This window comes from Cygnus atratus, chromosome 1, assembly GCF_013377495.2.
Source record: "Cygnus atratus isolate AKBS03 ecotype Queensland, Australia chromosome 1, CAtr_DNAZoo_HiC_assembly, whole genome shotgun sequence".
Lineage (NCBI taxonomy): Eukaryota > Metazoa > Chordata > Aves > Anseriformes > Anatidae > Cygnus > Cygnus atratus.
The window spans coordinates 187,928,666-187,949,724 of NC_066362.1; the positions used below are offsets into that span (position 1 = coordinate 187,928,666).

The window sequence follows — 21,059 nt, forward strand, 5'->3', positions numbered from 1 at the left end:
AATACTTTGAGGCTTGACAGAGCAAATAGCCAAAATTTTGACAGAAGGAGACCTAACTCTCTCTTAATGCAAAGCTAAACACTGCTTCACAGAGGCAAGCGTGAGATAAATTGCACTTTGCAGCCCAAGATGTCAGCTTGGAAGCCGTAGTCGTGCAGCTTCTGGTCTCTTCGGCCAAACCAGGAGCCTGTTTTGGGGAGCCCAGCCTCTCCTGGATGCTGGCAGGAGGACGAGCGAGCCCGCAGCCAACTTCTCCTCTCCCTGCGGGCCTGCGGAGCTGTGAGGGGGCCGTGCCCGGCCGGCTGTGCCTTGGGGGTGGGCAGCACCGGGGGCACGAAACCGCCCTCAGGCTCCCACCTCACGGCTCCCCCTCCGCCGGCGGCTGAGGGGCGGTGCGGGGCCGGGGCCCTCCCGGGGGCCGGGCCGAGGGCCCCGGCGCTGTCCCCGCTGCCAGCTGGCTCGCTGCGGGCTCCGCCGCCCCCTCCCCGGCCCTGCATTATTTATCAGCCGCCGCCGAGGTAAGCGGCGGGGAGGGCGCTGCCGCCGCCGTCTGTGGCCCGGCCCTGAGGCGCCGCGGCCCCGGGAGCTGCCGCCGGGCTCCGGGCGGGGTGCGAGGCTGAGGGGATGGGATGGGGGGAATGGGATGGGGGCTCCGTGCCGCAGCCCCTCGCTGACCGGCCCCGCTCTCCCCACAGGACCCGTGTGTTCCCCCGCGGGCTACAAGAAGGCGGATGATGAGATGTCCGGAGCCACGTCCTCGGCGGATCTGGACGAGGCGCCAGCCCGCACCATTTACGTGAACCAGCCCCAGCAGAGCAAGTTCCGCGACAACTGGGTCAGGTAGGGAGCTCTTCCCCTGCTTCCCGTGCTGCCACCGCCTCTCGGCCCCCAGGTTCCTCTGAGCGAGGCAGGAGGGTCGGATCCGGCAGCAGGAGGAGGTGCTCGGTGCCATCGGCACGGAGAGACGGAGCCCGCAGAGCTGCTCAGCTCGGGTGCATGGCAAGGTCTTCTCGCTGCTCCCCTGACTTTGGGAACAACAGCATCTAATTCAGTGTTCTTAGACAAAGGAGTTAACCCATGATGATCTAGCCTGAGATCGGGATAAAAATGGCTATATGAACTCCATATATATAAACTCCAAACTGTTCTCTTCAGCCATAACAATAACTTAGTCAAAGTCTGACAAAGCACAGGATAGGAAGCAAGGAAAAAGCAGGTCTTAATGGGATGTGAATAGCGTTTGCAAGCTCACAGCCCGGTGCATGCAAGGCTATGGTCAAGTTGTGTTTCTTCACAAGAAACAAGTTGTGGTCTTCATTAGACTAATGAGAGTTTTCTTCGGTAGCTGGAGCCCTTTCATTGTAGGGGTGTGTGTTTAGGGTATGCGATATCCATTTGGAAACATAAATAATGAACGCTGAAAAATGTACAAGGATGTGTAAGATGCGCAAATGTGGTAGTGATCGGTTAGCTAGGTGAGCAGATGGCCCCTGTCATGACTGAGGAGGAGAGTTATTTAGCAGGCGTCTGTTAATACAGATGTTTGGGTCATTGTCCAAGGAACAGTTTACACAATGAGTGCCTTTGTGAAAAGAAGAAAGGATGTTATATCCTGTTGAAATGGTGATTTCCATTAGCTGTTGTACTGTGTGTGTATATCATCAAGGGCAATTCTAAGAATATCTTCTGAAAGAATGCTGGTGTCTTGTGTAGTGCAACAACTTACTTGTATGTGGTTTTCCACGCATCTTGGACTTACTGTATACTTGCTTGTCTGTGAAAAGCAGTGGTTTAGGAGGAGTTTAAGTTGAAGATTTTCTTCAGGTTTTGTTTTTTCTACATGGGCAGCAACATTAGATGTTTTTTAACTTTCTTTTTCTTTGTTAAATATGACCTGAATTAGTGCGTGTGTTTTTTTTAAATGGCTAATTACTTGCATCTTTCCTGCTTTACAGAAAGAACCAGAGAATGAAGGTTGGCAGAACATGTAGTTTGTTTTCCTGAAGGGATTCAGTTTTGGCTAAATCTCATGGAAACATGTTACTAGAAATTTGTTCTTGGTAGTCCTATTATCAACACCCGAGCAAGCTGTTGTGTTCCACTCACTGTCTGGAAGCCATCCTCTGGTAGCTATAAAAGTTTTTCAGTAGCTTTTCTGCGTCTTACTCAGGGCAGCCTGAGTCACGAGGAGTATTGGCATACTAGGAACAGGACAAAATGCAGGTACTATGGTGAGGAAAATAGAGATGTTTGCATTGCCTAATCAGCAATCTTAGCTCCTCAGTGTCACTTAGAAATTAAGTTCACTTTATAATAGCTTGCTCCTGCTTAGTGAGAAAGTTGTGATCATTCTCTACGACTTATAAGGGTGACAGGCTTTGGCTGTGCTCTCTGCGTTATCTGGAGTTCGCTTTCTTCCCTCAGGTCAGTAGAAACAAAGGAAAGGGTGATGTGCACTTGCACCTGGACAGGGGTGCCTTGTGTGGAGTATGGGTGGTTTGTTTGCTTGCATGCGTAGGTTGGAGCTTCTCTTCAGGAACAGTCCTTTATTGCTCTTGGACTCTTCTTGGACTCAGTGCCATTGGATTTGAAGCTGTGTTGTTTCTGTACAAAATGACACTGCCACGGCGTGAGGTGCTGTGCGAGCAGATAACCCCCCTACGTAAAGGCTTAGAGCAGTAAAAAGAAGGAGATAATGAAACGGTTTCTTTTAACTTCATGTGACTTCTGTCAGTTTTTGGTAACTGCCAAGAATTCTTAGAACTTCAGTGTGCGTTTCAGGATGTTCATAAGAAGTTTCTGAAACCGTAACGCACTGTATGGAGTAGCTTGCTCAAAGCTGAGCAAAATAGGGCGAGAAATGGAGGTGCAGAGGGTGGGTTAGTAATGTGGTTTTCCTTTTGGTTTAAAATTTTCTAATTACCTTGGGCATCCTTATTGATTCTCCCTTCCAAGAGACAGGCAGTATTAAAAATGAACTCTCATGTTTGTTGTGGGAGAAAAAGGAAAAGGTGCTACACATCCCTGTCTTCTATTTTGGACAAGTTTTGCAAAATTGATAATTCCCTATACAACTTATAAAAGGCGTACAGGACTAATGCAGAAACTAAGTGGATGGCAAAATAGGATGAGGAACTAACACTTCTTCTGAAAACCTTAGAGTGCAAGTGGAAGGATGTAGAAGGAAGAAATTTTCTCTATCCTTTTTTTCTCCTCAGGCTTCATGGTGTGAAAAAATGAGCTTGTGAAAATTGGAGGAGCAGCGGTTGAGTGTTTTACTGTGCATTTCAAACTTTATCATAAAAAAAATAAATTCAAAACTCAGTGTGATAACACTTTCTATGTACCGTAGGTTAGATTTAGTTTGGTCCTTTATATGTATTACCATTCTTCATCACACTGTAGCAGCAGTAATTCTGTTTGCAGGAGCATCTTAGCTGTTTTCACCACTTAGTGTGTTCAGTTTGAAAGTTTGTTCATATCAAACTTTGGAGCTTCAAATAAAGGTAAACAATGTTCCATTTTTAGCTGAAGGATTTTAGAAGCTTTGAAACATGCAAAAATGGGACAAATGTAATTACTGTAATTATTGTCCAAGATGCCTGTAGCTCCGGTGTTGTTCGTAGCTTTATAAAAGGTAAACTAGTAGCTGTTCTGACTTGTTCAATATACACAGTTCAAGCATGCGTCTGTTCACTTAATAGGGCGTATATCTGTGTTTAATTTTAAAGTTCAGTATGAAATGAAACAAATTTATGTTCCGAAAACTTATAGCCATTCTGTACACAGCTCTCTGCTACTTACAGCACCCAGCCTGCTTTTTTCTCCATTCTTTTCAACTGGCTGGGGGAAAAGGATTTCTTTGTACTGATTTAAAATACTTTGTTTTCCCTGTAATTCAGGTGTGAAGCACAAAATAATAGTGAATCGTGAATGTTCCCGACCTGTGACTCTTGTGGTGTTGGCGTGATTCAGCAGTGACTGCTGGTGGTGGTTTCTGCCCAGATTACGTAGAAGATCAGCGTAGTGTGAAAACAACTGTGCAGAAGTGGCAGCGTGGCTGGTAGTGCTGATGGGAAATGTTTTTTGCTACCTGAGTCTGATGGTCTGGAGCTATTTAAATCGTAGCTCCTTCTTACTAAGTATGATTTATAAAGTGATTATCTGAACAGTGGGGGAGATGACTCACAAGCCTCTGTTTTATAGTTTGACAACAAACTTGTGTTGGGCTCTGTAAAAACAGAGAATGAAGATGGGGCACGATGACAGCAGTTAGATTGCTGTGTCAGTACTTCTGAGATGAATCAAACAATGGCATAAGTATCTTTCCTAATACCTCCTTGGTAGTATGTGGAAGATGGGTTTGTTTTGCTTAATAAAGTGAAAATGTTTTGCAGGGCTGGTTTTCATGTAGATACAATTTGTTGATATTCTTTGTTAATACAGGAATCAACTCTGTGTTCATTAGCTTATACGGAATGAGACTTTACTGAAATGTTCTTCCAGTGTATGCAGTAAGTATCACTGGTGAAGTGGTCTAAGCCACTCAATTATTGCAAGTAAGGTCCCAAAAGATGCATTGATATCCAGAAAATACCTTGTTCAGAGAGTTGTGCTACCACATAGGCCAAAGTTAAGTTGTGCCAGAAGAGTGAGCAAGAAGCCTTTGGTTTCCACTTCCAAGCTGAGCAGCATCTTAAAACTCGAGCAAAACTGCGAAAGGGAATTTCTGACTTTGTAAGGCAGCAGCATCACCACAAAGAATTTAGCACTGACGGCTGTAACAAGGCTTCCAGTAACACAAGACCTGTGTTAACAGGCTGCTCGGCTGCAGTCTCAGCCTGTCCCGTCGGTTTGCTTGCTTGCAAGGTGCTTCCTGGTGGCAGAGCTGTGGCCCCAGCCTCGATTCCTCTTGAATTTCAGTTGTATGTTACGTTAAATGAAACAAAGTGCATTGCTTTCTTAGCTTATAAATAGGCACTATAGAGGCCACGTGTGCTTCAGAGCAGTTTGAGCTTTTTAAATATGTGGGCAGGTTCTTGCTGGTGCTGCTGGTCTCAAAAGCCAGTTAGTGCAGACCCAGCTAATGCGGGTATCCCAGGTAATGTTCACTGTGATCTGGTTTGAAAGTGCGAATGGTGAAGTGTGCTGTGTGCAGGTGCATTTATTTGCATTTATGCCGTAGAAAAGCTTTCCTTTTGCACTAAGAAGTTATTTATCTAAATGTTCTTCAGGTAAAACTGCTTGTGTTCGGTTCTGCTTGGGGTTCAGGCACCGTAGTCATTTGTGGTGGTGTTTGTATGGCATTTGGAAATCTTTTCTGTTGTCATGTGAACAGAGCGCTTGCTTGACTGCAGAAAAGCATCTTGGAAAGGCTTGGGTACAGCTACAGAAGGAGAGCTTTAGCCAGTAAAGCTCACCAAAAGTAACCAGCCTTTTGTGCCTGGTGTCAGTGCTGCGCGCTAAATTGTGGCGGTGTGTTCAAAGATGCTGCATCTTTCTGCTGAATGGGCTGCTCCTAGGTCCTGAGCCCCTGGACAGTTAAACTATTGGATCTTGCCTGGACAAAATGCCTGAATAGAAAGAACAGGTGCGAGATAGCTGTGGTGCCCTGTGCCTGCTGTATGCTGAGCTTTCTGGCATCCTGGTTTTTATTTTTCCCCAACTCTGGGAGACATTTCAGATAGCAGCAGTAGCAACCCAGCAGGAGAATTAAACTGGGTCTCTTTCTCCCTTTGGGTAAATTCACTGTTTAAGCATCTTTCAGACACCGGAGCCAGAGTTTAAAAGCAGTCTGACTTTGTGCAGACAAAGCTGCTTTCCCATCTGTTGAATAAATATTGGCTCCTGTTCAGCAGTATATATTCAGTTATGACGCTGCATTTCTACTTTTTCTTCCACTGCTAGTGACCTATGTCCAGAGAAATGAAAACAGGAAGAAACTAATTTTTTTGGTGATGTTCTGTGTAGTTTGAGGATTGAGTTGATGCAGATGCATCTTCCAGGACTTACAGGGGTGGCGTGTACAATAAATGATGTTTTCTGAAGTGTCCCACTCAGTCTTCAGTATAGTTTGCTTAGTTCTGGAGACGTCACTACCCACTGGTGTCAGTGGATGTGGATCTGCACAGCAGACATTAAAAAACAAAAAACACACGAAAAAATCAACACATCTCATCATCAGCTGCTCTTGGGCTTGTGTCAGTAGAAGAGAATAGAGTAAGAAGTTGTCTGATGTTGCTCTAAATAGAGCTCAAGCATTAACAACTGCTTTCCATGTTTTTTGGGGTAGTAAAGGTCCTTGTTCAGTTCTGGAAGAGCAGTAAGTATTCATTTCTCCTACCACCCTCTGCCTGTCAATGGAACAGCAACTGTTGAAGTTTTGCTGACACTTAGAATTAAATAATGGCTTTAAAACTGAAGTCGGTGCTACAACTCGAAGATAGGCTATCATCTGTAGCTAGCCAGCTTGTGACTTGATATCAGCCATCTTCATATCAGTGCAGCGTGTTTGAAGCCTGCTCTGGGTTTGTACAGTAAGTGAATGTATTTTTGAGCTGAATCTATTAGGCAGCAGTATTTCTAGGTTAACTGTTTGGCAGCCGTATTTTATTGAGTTGTGCTTGCCAGGAGGGCTGCTGAGAAGCAAGGGCATGTTTCTGTAGTGGTGATCTGACAATATCGGAGCGGGCTGAAACAATGTCATGCCTACAGAGCTTTTAGTGCTGGTTTCTAATCATTCTTTGTTCGATGTATTTGTTACTGAAAAAGAGCCGGGAGCCTTTTCTCTCCTCTGTAGGGATCACATGAATAGAGAACAAATGGAAAGGCCTATTCTACGTGTGAGCTTTAGGAGAATCCTCCAGCACACAGGATTTGGAAGTCAAAATGCTACCACTTGTAATAAATGTGACCTTGTTTGCCAGTTAAACTGAGCGTAAGCAGTCGTGTTAAATGCCTGCTCTGTACTGAGACTGCCATGAGCGTTGCTGCAGGAGGCCTTTCTAGTGGCAGAACACTTTGGCAACGTGCCATTAATTTTTGCAGTCTTCCCCTGCCTATATCTGGCAGAAGTCCTGCTGATATGGGGGTAACTCGGCACAAGGAGCTGTAGGTTAGGAACTCTGAAAAAGCGTTCCCTGTCTGGGGGTTGCTCGTATTGAACTGGAGAGAAACAGGATTGTTCTGCTCCAGCGGACAGCAGTTCGTAATGTATTTTCATGTGCTTTTGTCTTAACCGTGGTCTGTACAAAGTTAACACCTGAAACAAAGTGATTGAAGGTGAGCTTGTTGCTGATGCAACTTCTGAGCAGGCCCAGACAGCTGAGCCACGCTGGGTTTGTAAAACTGGCCGTCACTCCTCAAGTGGCCCTCGCGCCTTAGGGCAGCAGCACTGCTTGCCAGAAGAAGCAAAGGCCATCAGTTTGTATTGTACTTATCTCCTTGCCTTTATTAGGCTTTGGTCTACAGTGCAATACTTCAAAATCTTCATCACTATAACTTTGGTGCAGGCATCTCAAAGATCTGCTTACAATGCAGATTGCCCCCTGTGTGAAGCACTCTTGAAGACCGCGGTCAGTTGCCCAGCTGGCAGCTGTCTGCTGCTTTTTTATCCTGTTGTGTGTGAGGGCTTGCATTTAACTGGAAGTGAACTGCTCTTCGGCAGAACTTGAGTGCTTCATTGCCACAGACCCAAACCATTCTAGCCCACAAAAAGCAGGGGAGATTGTTCAAATGGATTCATTTGAATACATCTGAATATTCCTAATCACCTTCATCAGTGTAGGTAATTCAGGAGCACAGATTTATTCCTCTTGTACAACGTTGCAGTGGCTTTGTTGGAAAATCTTCGAGGGCTGGGCGGAAGAATGTCCTTTAAACAAAGGCCTGACCTGCTTTGTGACCCGCTTTGTCTTGGGGCAGCGCGTGAACTTCTGTGTGCAAGCTGTCAGCGTAGCCATAGGGAAACAGTAGGGGAGAGCAGAAAAAGGTGGGAACAAAACAGCTGCTTGGAGTACGGACAGTGGTCACCCCAGGTCAGATGCGGTGGCGTTTGGTTCTTTGCCTTGCTCTGGTGAGGCACTTCGGCTTTAAGCAGTGACAGCTGTAGGATTCAAGCCTTGCGCTTAGGGCTGCTGTTACTTCCCTAATCTGACCTGAGGTTGTCTCAAAGTGTCTTGAGTATTTGAGCACCCTTTTCTTAGCTGATGGAAGCGTACAGGCCATGATACGGTGCAATGAAACTCTTGCCAGTGGGATCTTTAGTCTCAAGGATCCACCAGGCAGAGTGAGGCTCTTCCATGTGACCAGGGCTGCGTTTGTTCAGAGAGAAACTTCTCTGCTGTAACAAACCGACGCTGGGTGTTAAGGGCCTAGCTTCCAGTCAACCAAAACTCACTGCATGGGCTTGCAAGCAGCTGTTCCTTGTAAGCCTTCGATCTCTCGTTTCAGGAATTTGTAAACATTTTTTTTTTCTCTTCAGTCAGTTTCACGATCAAAATAGTCCTCCGTATGTACAAGGAGTTAGATGATCTTACTGATTCGCTGTCGCACACGTGCAGCTGCTTGTTCAGGATAGCTAGACTTGCAGCCACCTAGCCGGTGTGCTGCCTGGCAGCGTTGTTAATCAGGTGAACACACCAGGAAACTGCTACCAAGTTGCTCAGCTCACTGCTTGCTGCTTTTCACGTGGATATTATCAAAACACCTAATCACTGGTATTTTCCTGTAGCGTGATAATGAGTTAAGCTATGGTAGTGAGTTAAGAATGACACTTTTTTTTTTTTTAATTATACAATGGCTGCCTTTTAGAGAAATCTCTGCATTTTTTTTTTTGCTAGGAAGTGGGGCCAGACTTTCAGCTGATGTGTATCCAAACTCCTCTAACAGGGCTTGGTGGTGTTTGTCCCAGTTCGCACAGTGGTGTGACTCGAAACGTAACTGACACGAATTAAGTTGCAGCTATCAAGGAGAGAGATCACTTCCAATGTTTGTACACCTGTTTAACCATGCAGCCCCGTAGGTAAGCAAGGTGTGCAGAGCCAACAGCTGCTGCTTTAGGAAATGCTGCTTTGTTACTTGGTTTCCTGCCTGTGCTCCGCTCCTCCGCCTGCCACAGCCATGGGGTGAGCTGCAGGCCTGCTGTGCCTGGCACCCAGCTCCCAGGGCAGCTTGCAAGGTAAGGTGGCACCCACAGGGGCTGGTCAGAGGGCCAGCCTCTGCAGGTACTTAGCTTTGGCAACCAAAAACATGCTGCAAAGGAGCTGCCCGAATTCTCTACCTGTTCACACATAGGTTTTAATTTCTCTGCCTGAGCTTTGGTTGTGCTGCAGTCACCTGCAGGTGCTGTGGGATAACCTGGACCTTTGCCCATGCTTCCCCCAGTGGGATGGGGCAGAGAATCGAGGGGGAAGGAGGGGAAAGTAAAAGCTTGTGGGCTGGGATAAAGACAGCTTAATAGGACAGAAAAAGAGGAGAAATAATAATAATTATAATACCAATAACAATAATACGTTCAAAGCAAAGTGATGCACAGTTAATTGCTCACCACCTGCTGACTGATGCCCAGCCCATTCCCAAGCAGTGGTCCTGCCTTCCCTCTGGCCAGCCACCCTGTATTTATCATTCAGTGTGACACCACACGGCATGGGATGTCCCTTTGGCCAGGCTGGGCCAGCTCCTGGCTGTGTCCCCTCCCAGCTCCCTGTGCACCCCCAGGTGCCTCGCTGGCAGGGCAGCACCAGGAGCTGAACAGTCCTTGGCTCTGTGTGAGCGCAGCTCTGCAACTGCTAAACCATCCCTGTGTTATCAGCATTATTGTTATCCTAAATCCAAAACACAGCACCACAGCAGCTTCTGTGAGGAAAAGTAACTCTATCCTAGCCGAAACCAGGGCAGCACGCATCCCTCTGGGAGGGAGCAAAAAGCATTTTTTATTTGCAAGCATTGTATTTGTCTTTTAGAGAGCTCCTCTTCAGAGCCCAGTTCACCCAGTCATACTGTAAGCCGAGCACATGCATTAGTTAGCCTTTCATGAGAAGCTTTTTCTGAATGACAACACGCACCTACTTTTTATAAATACACGATTAGTGTTCCTGGTCTGTGTGGTAATGCTGAATGTGCACTGCTAATTAGAGCCATACCTATTTTTTGCAGGTGTTTGCCACGTTACTTAAGTAACAAAGCACATGAATGGAAGAACTTGCTGCTGTGTATTAAGTTATTTCAAAAAAGCTTTATTATGTTTTCATCAGCTCGGTCGTGAGAATAGGAATGCGGTTTGGAGCTGTTAGCTGTGGAAGTTGGAAAATGGTAGAATGTCATTAATAAATGTTACAGCTTGATTGCAATCAAATTCCTGCTTTAATATAATCATAGCAAATGCTATGGGCATGCCATTTTGTTATAAATACATGTTTCTGTGGCATATCGTGCAGTTTTGCAGGCTCGGTGGCCTGGAGTTGTAAGGGGGAATTTGAGGTGTCTTTTTGAAATCTGCCAGTTCCTGACTTCTCATTAGTACAGCTTGGGGAATTCACTTGCGGGGTAGGTCTAAACTATTAACTTAATTAAACCATTTTTTAAAGACACAAGGTACTACTGAAATGTGTTTAATTATATTCTGTGTTATAGGAGGGCTGTTACACTTGGGACCAAGTGAATGTAACTTCAAGTGGGAAAAAAAGTCTTACTGCTGGAAATGACTAAACACATTTCAAAGACATAAACGTCCTGCTTAATATGTTTAAATGCGGATGCAGGCTTTGATTCAGTTCATTTTGGGGGTGTAATCTGTGTTGAAACCTGTCCCCCTGAGATTTCTGTAAAATACCACTTGGAGCATTTAATACAGGACTCTGCAGAGCGGTAGTATCAACAGGATGTCTACAGCCTGTAGTGCTAGAAATGCTGTTACGTGTGCTGTATGTATGCTTTTTTTTTTTTTTAGGAGATCCAATTGAAGTAATAACTGGTTTGCATCAGGCCTAGCCAGGGTCGCTTAAAGAGGAAACCATAAAATTGAACTACAGCTCCCAGAGCCTAGTAAGATAGGGTCTTGGTTGTTTGTATCTCGTCACTTTAACTCCTGCTCCCCCACTAATTGTACTCCAGTGTCCAACGCAGAGCTTCTTGAACAGATGGTGCTGTCACGTCTCCTGTCACTGTTTTCTTCTGGAAGGTGCATCGGGGTCTCATTAAATGACTCGGAGCTGGGGCTGGGAAAAGCCAAGTGGGAGAAAATGGTTCAAGCACATAGATAAGTCTTGGAGAATGCCCTTCTCTAACCTTGTACGTACAAAGATAAACGTAAGAGATTCCTGCTGTACTTAATTGCCTGTTGATCAAGGTTATAGTAAGTTCTGTGCATAGCAATCAGTTGTGAAAGGCAGATCGTGTAGACAAAGCATTTGATTTTTGTTTCGTGATGTGTGAGTGGTAGTGCCATGGGTTTCAATTACTCTGAGAGGCTTAAAGGTGCGAGAGAATCAGCAAAACATTTCACAGAGAGGGTCATACTTAATGGGAAGGTGCTCTTGACTTGGGAAGCTTCAATAAAACGGCATCTTTTCTGTGTTTGAGGAGCTGTGTTAGCGGTGCTTCGGGAAACAATTTCTCCTTTCATGAAAGGAGGATTATCTTTCAGTTCTCTGTTCCCTGGAAACATAAACCACCTTTATTTTAAAAACTGAAAAACCGAAAAAACCTGCCTGTCACTGGTTGTCTGGCTCTTGCAGGGATTACGTTCAGTGTCTGGGGGAAGACAGCTGTACTATAGCTGCGAGCACTTGGTTTTTCAAGTTCCAGCTCATGCTAATGCCCAGTAGATAAGGGAGGGAAGGTGCTGTGGTAATTCCATAGCAAATAAGTCAGAGTTGCTTTTTTAACTGTAAAAAGCATGTATTTTTCTCTTCATATAATGGAATGTTGTGTGCTGCTGGATTGACCCTTTCTCATACTTGCTCAGACAGTGCAAGAAAATTCCTGCTGCAGAACCTATGTCAAGAAAGCGTGTAGATCACAGTAAATCACGTTCAGAGAGCAAGGGCTTGCATATAATAGTTTTGATCTCTTTTAAGCTGTTTTTTGGTAATTTGACAACTTGGGTGTGGCTTATATAACTCATTTAAAAATTCAGTGGTTAAACTTTCTTGTCATCTGGGCCACTCTTCCTGAAATTGTAGTCATGCTTTCTGTAATAGCCATAGCTGGGTTTGGTGTGAGGAGGGTGAGTAGTTGCATAGCTTAGAGACCAGTTAGTGCAGGATGCTTTTCTTTTACCTTTTTAAAAAATGAACAAAAACCACTATTTGTGGAAAAAGAAAAGCTTATTCTGAAAAAGTGTGTATTGTTATTATGGAAGATTGTTCATAACTGGACTTAGGATGGTTCTGAGCTAGGAAAAGAGGCAGTTCAAAACTAGCACTGTAGAATTTCTCATTTTAATGTTGTTTAACTCTGCCTACCCCAATATTACAATCCAGGTTGTGATGGGGGTAAGCGCTCAGGTGCTTTAACCTGAACTAAAAGGCTGCCTCTTCATGGTACTGGAGTTTGGACAGATAGCAAGTTATATGATGGTTTTTCCAGTTATAAAGGTTCAGCTGATTAAAGGGGGACTGTCAGCCTTCTGGCTTTGTATGATACCTCTTGTTCTGTACAGTTCTTTCTTATAACACAGACAACTTTATTCCTTCGTATTCTATACTCGTCTTTACTGTATGAGATTTAAACCATTTTCTAACAATGGCTTTAGAAACCTACTTGATTTTTTTTTTTTGGTCATAATCCCTGGATGATGTTCAGATGAAGTCCTAAAATCAAAATCTTTTAACCTGCAGCACAGCCAAGTACAGCGTGGTGACTTTTCTACCTCGATTCCTGTATGAGCAGATAAGAAAAGCTGCAAATGCATTCTTCCTCTTCATTGCCTTACTGCAGGTATAGTTTTATTGTTTTACTGAACTTTTACTGCATTACAGTTATTAAATAACCTGAATCCTTATGCTTGTATGTTCTAAGCATATATCAAATAGTAATATTAAGGAGGTATGTACTTAGTAGTTGAAATTAGAGGGTATTATAGATATTTTTTCAACATAATTCTGAAAATCAAGGTCGCTATATTATTAATAAATGAAAACAAGTACTATCACAAAATATGGAGTTATTGACCGTACTGGAAAGGAGGCTGTAGCGAGGTGGGGGTTGATCTGTTCTCCCACGTGCCTGGTGACAGGACGAGGGGGAATGGGCTAAAGTTGTGCCAGGGGAGGTTTAGGTTGGATGTTAGGAAGAACTTTACTGAAAGGGTTGTTAGGCATTGGAATGGGCTGCCCAGGGAAGTGGTTGAGTCACCATCCCTGGAGGTCTTTAAGAGACATTTAGATGTTGAGCTTAGTGATATGGTTTAGTGGAGGACTTGTTAGTGTTAGGTCAGAGGTTGGACTGGGTGATCTTGGAGGTCTCTTCCAAGCTAGATGATTCTGTGATTATGTGGAAATAGCATGTGTGGATTCGTGTGAAACTAGTGGTTGTTTAGATAGTCCAGGTATTCACTTTGAATCAGTGATAAACATCAGTTGAATGCTTTCCTTGTTAAGTCAGGAGAAACAAAATAAAAAGCCAACTTTTGCCAACAACTTCATCATCAAAAGCCAACAACTTCATCATCTAATTTAGTAGTAGTAGTCTAATTTAATAGTAGTAGTTTTGTCAGATCTTTGAGGATAGTCTGTCTACTGAATTTGGATGTCAGTCACGCAGAAATAAGAATTTAAGCTCTACCATCTCTCTGCTGAAATAATTGCATGAAATGATAAATTTACTAGAAACTTATTTTTAACATAGAATGGATCTCTCTTTTCCCTCTGTTCACAGCAAATTCCAGATGTCTCTCCAACAGGAAGATATACCACCTTGGTGCCATTGCTATTTATTTTAACTGTTGCTGGCATCAAAGAAATCATAGAAGACTATGTGAGTATGGATTACGATATGGGGAATCTGTGCTAACAACAAAAGTGTTGCTTCAAAAAGCCATAAAATGCCATAAAGCTATGCATCTCTAAGTCGATTCAAATGCTGAATGATGGCAAAGTACCATTTAATTTTCAAAGATGCTGACTCTACTAGAATTTCTGTAGCACACTGAGATAAATTGTTTTCTGTTACAGCTAAATGGTAATCAAGGAAATTGTATGGAAGCAACTTAGTGAAAACTGGAATGATTCTTTATACTTACTCAAACTTGCTTACTGGTGCTTTCATTAGAAAGGCCTGGCTAGAAAGCCAGTGTCATTTTAGTAGCACTGTAGATTCCTGACAGTTATGTGGGCTTTTTAGTTGGTCTTGAAGACTGGAGATTAAAAATAAATAATACTAATAAATAAATAATCCATTTCAGCATAAAGCAAACTGTTTTGGAGAAAATCTGTGTTAAGTTCCTTAGATACTGTTTATAGTAGCATCTTTTTGCTTTTCAAAGTTCCGACGAATAACTTAGAAAATAGTTTAAACACATAGCACGTATACTACAACTGTCATCTAAATACACTGTCGCTCACTACTACTTCTGCTTTTTTTCTCTCCAAAAAAACAGTTTTGGAGACTTAAGTTTTTTGCTATTGATCCAGGTTTTGGTCTGATTTTCAACATGTTGTTGACTGTTGTCTAAAGCCGCGTTATTTTCTTTTATAAACTATTTGGATTTAGATGATCAATGTGGCTTTTTTCAAAACTATCACACAGGCAGAAAGGACCCGGTGTATCCTCTTGTGGTCTGGCCTGTTTCTAGCTCTAATAGTTTCAGAATCTAATGAAATGTAATGAAGTATAATGAAATGTTTTTTCTTGCAGAAAAGGCATAAGGCAGACAGTGCAGTGAATAAAAAGAAAACAGTAGGTAAGACTAAATTTTAAGTATTTGAAGTGCAAATATGGAATACCAGAACACGTTGTTTTTTTTTTTAAACAATGCTGTTGCTTAAACTGTCGTAACGGTAGTGAGTGAATGTTTTTTTGGCCTAGGTGTGTTAGCACCAAACCTGACAAAGTGTTTGAGATTGATGCTGACAATGTCACACTTGGGGGTGAGAAGTGGGGGGATGAAACTTTCAGAATTTAAAAGCTGATATAACTTCAAGGTTGTCCAATGGTAGACAATGCTCAGCCCCTTCCTGAAAACCAAGCAGTTTTCTTCTTCTCCAGAACACTGCCCTGACTGTTTAAAACCCACCAAGGCTGTAAAAGTTTGTCAACTTTTTTTTTTTTTTTTTTCAAAATTGCATAGTGTGGGTTGGACAGCTGAGGCTGTATCTGGTTGAATTGTACCTTCTGGGGACTTTGGTGTGCTCTTCAAATGAGCTACGTGTGAATTGCATAGGACTGAGGAGAAAATTGTTCACACCTCAAATAGGGGGCCAGGCTCTTCAACCTTCATCTGTTACACGCTGCATTTCTGAACCTCTTTAAAAACTGGCCACAGCTGCTTTCAGTGAAGGGTTTGGTGTTATTTAGGTGTACGTGATGTGCTCAGAGCTGGACTGGCCTTGGTTACCTGACGATGGCCGGGCATATATAGATATATTTGACATTACTGTTTAGGTTAGGGTTGTATAAAGTAAATGCAGGAGTACCTGAAGAACTACTGGGTGGACAGTGTTCCCAAGTAGATGATCAATACGTGTGTTAAGACACCGTAGGACCTGGGCACTACAGAAGCTAAGGCCTGTTTCAGTTCCTTGCTCCCCTGCCAAGCCCCACACCCCTATCCCTTTCAGCTTTGACTAGGGTCAAAACCTAAGATTCTACTTCTGTCAAAGTTGGTCTTTGCTTTTTGGTAGGATTTTGGGTCTGCTTGACACTTAAGTCTAAGCCCTGTATGGTAGAATGAGATGGTAGTGAGGCTAGGTGGATCAGCGTGAAAATGGAGTGAAATCCAAGGGAATAGGTGAGAAGCAAAGCAAACAAAAGCCTGATATGGTGAAGATATTTCCTAGTACTGATTGATGATGAGCAGCAGTGCCCTTTTATTTAAGGAGTGAGTAATGATATCCACCTTCTGCAAACGAAATGCCAGGAAGTAGTCAGGCCACCAACTATTTCCTATCAGGTGATAACTGATTGCATGTAAACGTTAAGAGAATCCTATCCTTTCTTCAATGCATGTGTCTACAGCTTTGGACAAAACGTGGTCCAAACTTCTGAAAAGTATTTTTCTGATTTGTGTGCTAGTTCTCACTCCAGTCAATGTTCCCTGCTGCTGCTGTCATTTTTGAAATTCGTCTGTGTCTTGGTTATTTATTCTGATCTAACTTTAAATTTTCTTTCCAGTTCTAAGAAATGGGATGTGGCAGAACATTATATGGAAAGAGGTAAATAAAATTAGGGGCAGGAGAAGGTGTTCACAAATTTTTCTTGCTGGAATAAAGTAAGAGGCCTAGAGTTACCATGCCTTGCGTGAGAATTCCCTGTGACCTGGGGTGGGAGGGATCCTCTAAGTTGTAATAATGAAAATTGCCATGAGCAAGGCACCGAGTACCAACCTAGAAATTTTAGTACTACGTTTCAGACAAATGCTGATGAGCTGTTTTAAGTATTCTTGCTTGATAGTTAATATGCCTCAGGGTACAAATAGTATTTTGTTCTCTATCCATGTCTAGAGAGGAACTTTCACTGCAATGTTGTACTTCTCAGAGAAGTCTAACAGGCTTATACTGATATCTGTGCTCAAAAGTTTTTCTGTTTAGAGGCTAATTAGTAAGGTGTTTGCTCAAGTAAGGAAGAGAAGCCCTGCAGCACGCTGAATCCAGGTTGTGAGAAGCCCTATTCTGGGACCTGCTGAGATTTATTGGTAGAACTTGCTGAAATCCTTCAGGATGCAGTGATCTGACTGTGGCTCTTAATTCCCTTTTAAGAAAAAATTATCTCTGTTAACTAATAAAGGAAACTAAGGAAAAGTACAGTCTTTTATAACCTCTGGGAAATACGACTTAGCGCAGGAGACCTAAATGCAATCCTACTGAAGTGTTAGACTGTAACAGAACTAAACTAAAGATTACTGGGGATTCTGAAGCCTCATGGTAGTGTTTATGCTGTTCGATGCCCTGTTTATAATGAAGATACTGAATGCAACGACAATGGTTGAAGTTGAGCCTGCAAACTGTGGTTGTTCCTTCCCCTTCCCCCTTATTTATACCCTTTGACTTCTCAAGCACTTCTCGAATTGGTCTGTCTTGCACCTGCATATTGTCCAGGCTTGCCTATGTTGTTAGAGATGAACTGTTTTGTGCTATCAACATGTTTACTCTAAGACAGACTTCTGATATTTTTTGTGCTGAAATAAAAGGGAATTTTTCAGTGGGATCCAAACAGGACTAATGACTTTCCCTGTTCAAACATGCCATCTGTTTTATTTTTAATAAATTAACGTGTTCAAGTATTTTAGGCCCGTTTCAGTGGGCAATACAGGGGATGCTAAACAGTCTGATAGGCTTCAGGTGGTCCTGGCTTACTGTCTTGAGAGTTGCATGGGGCTTTACTTGTAAGAAGGACCGAGTATGTGTGACACCTTTTACAGGTGCTGGAAACTGTTAGGTCTTCTGTACTCCAGAAATTATAACTTTGCGAATATCAAGTGACTATAGGCCAGGAAAGAACTGGCTAATATTGTCTATCTGTAGGGACGGTATGCTTCTTGCTAGGGACTAATACAAGCAGTGTCTTATGTATTACTTAGGTGCATAAGTAATGTGGAGAAAAAATAAGAGAAACACTTGAGGAAAGTAAACTTAAAGTAAAGGTACTTTTTCACCTGGAGAAATCTTTCTGTGGGTTAGATAAGACTGTGCTTAAAGAAATGAACTCAAATTTGTATAATAGCTGGATCATAGAATAAACCAATCACTTTTTCTACAAATAAGCCACAGAATTTTACTCAATAGAGTATATATTTATTTTTTCTATAGAGAATACCTTACTTAGCCTTCAGAAAAGGGAAGGTTTTGGTACTAGATTTTCAAATTCGCAGTGAAAAGTATTCCAACTTCCAGCAGCACTGTCTGTAGTTGTTTTGTGCATGATGTTCTTTTGGGTGAAGGAAAATAACAAACTAACATTGCAGACGAGCATACTGTTTGTTTTTCTCTTCCATGCTACTGTACTCCTGCCCCTGATTCACCAGGTAGCAGTAGGCGATATTGTGAAGGTCACCAATGGGCAGCATCTTCCAGCAGACATGATCATTATATCTTCCAGGTATCCTGAATGGGTGTGGAAATGTCTGATGAACTGAGGTGCAGAGGGCTCTAAACTCTGTATTTGCTAGTAATAAAAACAGACATCAGATGACACTACTCTTCTCCACATCTAAAATCAAACTTCAACAATGTCAAAACATGCTTTACTAGGCAATTACTTCCCTTATCATTGCTGATAGGTTCTTCTTAAAGACTTGGTAGTATTACATACTTGTAATACACCAAGTGTATCACTGAGTTTGGAAGATGGAAGATCTGTTGCACAAGCTTGATGCAGGTAATTGTTCTATGGCCTTCTGAGGACCCCTCCATTTAATCAAGGAAATTTCAGTTTTCTTCCAGTTAATTCCATTGAATTTCCAGCATATTTTCTCGCCCCTCGAGAAATTTCTTCTAAAGTTATTCAATAATTTCAAAAACCGAGTCCAGCTGGCATCTAAATAACTAGCCAGCAGAATAGGTTTTGGGCTTCATTCATATGCTTGTTGTCTTTGGGCATTACATGTGTTGCATCATCCCTAGTGTGGTAGCAACAGCAAAATGAGTACTGCCCTTTTCCCTTTGTGGGATATGGGACAACTTACTTTAAACAGATATGGTGAAAAATGAAGGCTGGTTGGTGATTCATGGAAGCATTTGGGATGGTATTCAACTGCTGCATTATCTTCTTTATTTTGTTGGACAGCTTAAGGGGTCAAATCAACACCACTAAGCACACAGGCAAGAGAGATTTGAACAAGAGACACTAGTGCAGTTTTTGTTCTCGCTTTTTTTTCCCAAGTAGAAATCTTCATTCATTAGGTATCTTCATTCCATGGTTTACAGTGTTGTATTTATAAAAACAAAACCACTTTTTATAATAAACAGTTGTCAACCTTCACATGCAGTTAATTAGGCTACATGTTAATTAGACATAACTTTGTTTCAGTATTGAGAAATACTTGTTCTGCTAGAACTTCTTTAATTTATTATACAAAACAAAAAACACAAAACCCACATCTTTCTGATTTATACCTTAACTTGCATGGGTCAGCTTTTTGTTCTATATTATTCTACTAACCTGTTATTATTGCTAATCATATAAGTGAAGAATTAAACCCAAAGTATTTTGATTTTAGGAGATGCTTTGCTTGAAATAAATAGCAATTTCTATGGCAGTTCTGCTATACAATTGGTTTTGTTTCCATGATTCTTTTAAACGACAGTGTTAAGTGTCCTCAGTTCACCAGAAGGCATTGCATGCTCTGAATGGGTGGGAGTTTCTTGCTTGTGTGTGTTGACTTTCTGTCTGAACTGAATGTTAGAGTTGAAATAGATGATTGTTTGTTATCTTGATTCTCTTTTTGCTTCATAGAAGAAGGGTGACATCAAAGAAGTTCACATACAGAATAAGTTTACGTGAAGCAGAAATAAAGTGATTTGAATCCAAATAAAGCTTTGTATGGAAACACTTCTACATTTCTGTGGAAATGCAAGTAATTGCCTTGTGAGAGTTCTCCCTCATGGGTTAACCACTTTAGTTGTAGTGGATAAACTATTTCTAATGGGTGCAATTGGAATCGAATTGAACTTTCAGATAACTTTCTTGGGTTTGGGTTCAGGCTGGTCATATAGGAGGAGGTAAAAGACAGTCTCTGCACCTTTCTTCTTGAAGAAACTATCAATGAAGAGAAAAATCTAGCTACTTACTGTTATATATGTACCTGTCCATTTCTTAACAAAACTTTTTCTAAGAAGCCTTTTGTTGCTGATGCTTCTGCTAATTATGTTTGCTGTAATTGGTTATTTTGGAAAGCAAATAGCAACATCTCAAGAGTATGAATAGTGATATGCTGAAGGAGCACATGATTTGGGTCCTGGTATGAAACTGGTGTTCCCTAACAGCCTAAAAAGACAGTGGTAAAAACAGTTTTGGTGGTGCCATACAGAGGTTTTAAATCTTAAGTAGTATGTCAGGAAATATTTGGTGTTAGGTAGCACCTATAATAAGGTAATGTTGTTCTACGTAGAGATTTTTGACTTTAGATATAGGTAAGACCTCGACTAACAGCAAATCTGCACAACTATGAGAAAGACTTTTTGCCACTTTTGGTAAGGGAAGAAATATCTCTAGAAGATGCAGATCACAGTCCTTGATCTTACCATACCTTTTCTGATTTTTTAAAAGAGGGGGGGAAATAAACACTGCTTAGCAGTGACTTCAGGTGTACTTCCAGAAGTTTCTCAACTTTAAGGTGGTCCTGTGGCTACAACCTTTAGTGTGCATGGTTCACAGACAAAACTCAATAGTATAGGGCACTACCATCTTCATCCCGTTGCGTTTCCACTTCTTACACTCCTCATTATTTAGTATTTCATTTATCCATAGCTCTTGCAATCTGAAGCAATATTACGGACTACAGTGTAAAATATTTTTTTCAGGCATCTAAGTTAATCGTGATTTGTAAAATTCTTTATAACCTGATTTAGACCTGTCTTTCTGTATAATTTCATGCATTAGAGCATTCATATTCAGAGGCATTTCTGAAAAATATGTGCTTTTACCTGGTTCTTTAATGGTTCTGTGCCACCAGTATTGATTTTTCTCTTCTGCAGTGCATTGAAGACATGTATCATGGACCACTTCACTGCAAAAGTAGTATATAAAAAGTAATTAATTTTCAGTATTGACAATCTTGTTGTGCTCCTTACAGTGAACCTCAAGCCATGTGCTATATTGAAACAGCTAATCTCGATGGGGAGACGAATCTTAAAATACGACAGGTAAAACAAAGTGAACTTTGCTGTTTTTCCTCTAGGTAC

General features: G+C 42.1%; 1 protein-coding gene across 1 annotated transcript in view; it reads left to right on the forward strand.

Annotated features, from left to right (window-relative positions):
• The first annotated feature begins 703 nt into the window (after window positions 1-703).
• Window positions 704-21,059, forward strand: part of ATP8A2 (ATPase phospholipid transporting 8A2) — a 290,456-nt gene continuing 270,100 nt past the window's right edge. Inside the window, exons 1-7 of the mRNA XM_035542481.2 lie at window positions 704-840; window positions 12,840-12,939; window positions 13,879-13,977; window positions 14,857-14,902; window positions 16,333-16,373; window positions 18,182-18,255; window positions 20,951-21,020. Of these exons, the coding sequence (XP_035398374.1) occupies window positions 740-840; window positions 12,840-12,939; window positions 13,879-13,977; window positions 14,857-14,902; window positions 16,333-16,373; window positions 18,182-18,255; window positions 20,951-21,020 (531 nt within the window). The 5' untranslated portion in view covers window positions 704-739. The remainder of the gene's footprint in view (window positions 841-12,839; window positions 12,940-13,878; window positions 13,978-14,856; window positions 14,903-16,332; window positions 16,374-18,181; window positions 18,256-20,950; window positions 21,021-21,059) is intronic.